Source organism: Phanerochaete carnosa (genome assembly GCF_000300595.1).
Source record: "Phanerochaete carnosa HHB-10118-sp unplaced genomic scaffold PHACAscaffold_74, whole genome shotgun sequence".
NCBI classification, from domain to species: Eukaryota; Fungi; Basidiomycota; class Agaricomycetes; order Polyporales; family Phanerochaetaceae; genus Phanerochaete; species Phanerochaete carnosa.
Window position 1 is genome coordinate 2,868 of NW_006767701.1, and position 3,009 is coordinate 5,876.

Consider the following 3,009-nt stretch of genomic DNA (forward strand, 5'->3'; position numbering starts at 1 on the left):
CTGCTGTCATAACTGGACGTCTAAGGAACCGACGGATACAATTCCATCGTTCGCACCGCTCGTTGTACGTTTGTGAGTCGTACACGTTAGGTCCGCTCTCAATATTGATTCTGTTGTGTAGCAGCCGAATACACATTCTCAACCACATCTCTACACCAAAGAACTACACTGTCCCGGTCGCCCGTCTTGCCCCTGGCTTCGTCGAGCTCTAGTCCACCCGGTCACGACCCCTCGCACACGCCACAGCCCTCGCCTGGCGCGCTGCCCTGTGCCTCAATGGCCGAATATGAAGGCCAGGATCTCGAGCCTTCGGAAGCGTCCAGTTGCCCGGCCCGAGGTGCATATGCGCGAGGGTATGGCTACCGTGAAGGGCGCAGCGAAAGATGTCCTAGTCCTCCGTCTGGGCATTGTTGCAGATCGTCTGCTTGCGCCGGAGGAGGAGGATCGCGGAGAGCGTGTGGTTCAACCGGAAGAGGTTGTCGTAGCCAGAGCCAGTGCGCTCACTTCTCGTCCTCGCAGTCACCGGGACCGTGAATGTTGCGTCGCTCGATCGCATCAGAGACTCCGGATATACCGTCGACAATGGTGCCGGTGATCTCCTGAGGCGCAGTCGCAACATCGCATCGCGAAAGCCAACGGACGGCGCAGAGGATGAAGACGTGCATCTCGTCCTCGTCTCCGCTGCGCTTTGAGGCACCGAACCAGTGGACGAGAAGCGACAAACAGCCATTCGTGGCTGTAGATTCTTGTTCGACGGCCTACGGGTATGATGTCAGCATACATATCAAGGACACGGCTACGAAAGGTACGAACAGATAGCATTGAGCTCAGGTGCGACCAAGTTTACACGAGCGCATGCAAGCACGAAGATCTCGAGGCCAATGTGCACGATCGACACGAAGGGGATTAGCCATCATTGTCCCGTGCTAAACGCGTTTGCATCTGTGGCGAATGCGTGGAGGGCGACGACCGGTTTCAAGTAGCGCCGCCATGGGAACGGAGGCACGCTGACCAATGACTATCGCGTGCCAATCGCCAACACACGTCCCGACTCGAGACCCAGGTCTGCGACCATCATTTTTGTGGGGATCGCAGCTGCAGAGAGTCGCAGAGATGGTATGTCCAGGCTCAGCATAGACCGTTTTGCGGGCAGTCTAGGTGTGCACGAATTCGAAATGTCGTCGATCCACGACAGAGCGACCTTGGCCGTGAAGAAGAGCATCAGGCGATACCAGGTGAATGTATGGCCTTGCACGCGAGTGTTAAGCCGCGGGATACAGAGTAAATGAGACGTTCGCAGCCTTGAGGTCAGACAGAGCGAGCAGGTGGCGGTGATTTTGGGACAGGCCATGATGGTGATGCTGCGCAGAAAGTCCGGGGCTGCCGTGAGCATATTCTGTCTGCGCAAGCGGGAGTGACGAGAGGACGCTTGAAAGTTTTCCGAGTCGTATGCGTAGGATGGCAGAGATGGAACTTCAACGCTTCACGAAGGGCCTTCCGCCGTCGGCCGTGACGGAATCTTGGGTACCGTAAGGATGGCAGCTACAAATACGCGAAAATATGCCACGTACCATTGCTAAATAGCCTGTCTCCAGCCCGACCTTCCCATCGTTCCTGAGCACCGGCGAGTTCCTCCCAAACCGCTCCGCCTGGCTTCGCAGCTCCCTAATTTCAGCTCCCTTCACCCAGCCAGGCGTCTTGCACATGTGCTGTTCCGGGTCGACGCTGCATTGCCAGGATGTAGCGTGTGGTACTGTTGGGCGCCGTTCGTCCTCATGCTGGCCTTCCTGGCAGCGAAGTACGCGAAGAGGAGTGAGGCGCGGCGCGGCAATGGATTGTGCAGTGCTGAGGCAGCAAGTCTGTAAAAATTAGCTGTCATAAAGCGGTGCGATAATAGAGAAATAGGGCGGTACGCACCCTCTTTCCGGCTCAGCATGGGTCCCGACTCTCGAGTGTATTCGATGATGCCGTTGGTAAGGGGCGCAGCCGACGAGCATCAGTGTCTGTCAAAGGTTATTACACAGCAGATGCGAAGCAAATATATCAAGCGGTTGGAGTATTCGAGAGGTTATAGCAACCAAGAGAGCTGAGAAGGCGAACTCTGCGGGGCGGACGCATATATCCTTGTTGAGATCAAATAGTCACGTGGCAGTGTCAATCTCAGATCTCGACTCCTGCTGCCGACCACGATTGTTTTTGGGCTAAGCTGTCGATGATCCACGCATCGGGAACTTCAAAACGGGGCGAAAACGGGGCGTACTTGTTGGCTCTGATATTTCCCAAGCGGTGGACACTCATCGGGCACGAGGGGCGTAGCACTTATTAATATGGCATTAATAGATGGAGTAGATAGCAGCGCGGAAAGCATGTTTCCTATTATTCTCAAGCTTATTGGCAGCCTTTCATCGCCTCAAAGCTCAGGGTGTTGGTTTCCCGCTTCTATACCGGTTTTACTCACAATGGGTCCAGCGCCTCCAGTGTCAACGCTTCCAGAAGTAGTCAGCAATCTTCAACGCCGCGCGGCGAAGCACCGCTCAGCCGTGAAATGGTGCACATCTGGAAAGACATTTCGAAAAGGTTACAATAATGGCTGTTTATAGAACATCGGCCAAGTCACCTATAAAGAGTGTACAAGTGGTAGCTCACCTTGAACATCACTCGCGCCCCGGCTTTCCTACGCTGACTAGTATGTCTGCACTGTCAGACCAAGCACTTGTTCAAGCCTACTCACGAATGTAAGTGGTACTCCTGCTTGCAACTGTTAGCAGCCTAATACTCACAACTTCGTCTCCTAGAGTCACGGGTAACTATATCGAGGTAGCTTCCACGTGCAGGTACATCATTTGCCTTCCATTTCATCGCTCACACGGCATCTGCCCCTCAGGCCTCGTCACTTACGAGTTACTGATCACCTTCGGCAACGAGATTGAGATTGTTTGGAGGAAGCCTATCACTGCGCGTGCCGTGCTCCTTGGCTCAGTACGATGGTGTATGCTCCTCGCGGCCATC

General features: G+C 54.7%; 3 protein-coding genes across 3 annotated transcripts in view; 1 reads left to right on the forward strand and 2 right to left on the reverse strand.

Annotated features, from left to right (window-relative positions):
- Positions 1–67: 67 nt before the first annotated feature.
- On the reverse strand, positions 68–756 carry PHACADRAFT_265820 (uncharacterized protein). The gene has a single exon (XM_007402262.1). The coding sequence runs from the start codon at positions 663–665 to the stop codon at positions 501–503; it is 165 nt and encodes a 54-aa protein (XP_007402324.1). The 5' UTR covers positions 666–756; the 3' UTR covers positions 68–500.
- A 47-nt stretch (positions 757–803) lies between these two features.
- PHACADRAFT_265822 (uncharacterized protein) lies at positions 804–1,528 on the reverse strand. Its single transcript, XM_007402263.1, has one exon. The coding sequence runs from the start codon at positions 1,349–1,351 to the stop codon at positions 1,019–1,021; it is 333 nt and encodes a 110-aa protein (XP_007402325.1). The 5' UTR covers positions 1,352–1,528; the 3' UTR covers positions 804–1,018.
- A 1,160-nt stretch (positions 1,529–2,688) lies between these two features.
- PHACADRAFT_201992 (uncharacterized protein) overlaps positions 2,689–3,009 on the forward strand; it is a gene marked incomplete at both ends in the record, with an annotated part of 2,098 nt that continues 1,777 nt past the window's right edge. Inside the window, 2 exons of the mRNA XM_007402264.1 lie at positions 2,689–2,735; positions 2,796–2,989. Of these exons, the coding sequence (XP_007402326.1) occupies positions 2,689–2,735; positions 2,796–2,989 (241 nt within the window). The remainder of the gene's footprint in view (positions 2,736–2,795; positions 2,990–3,009) is intronic.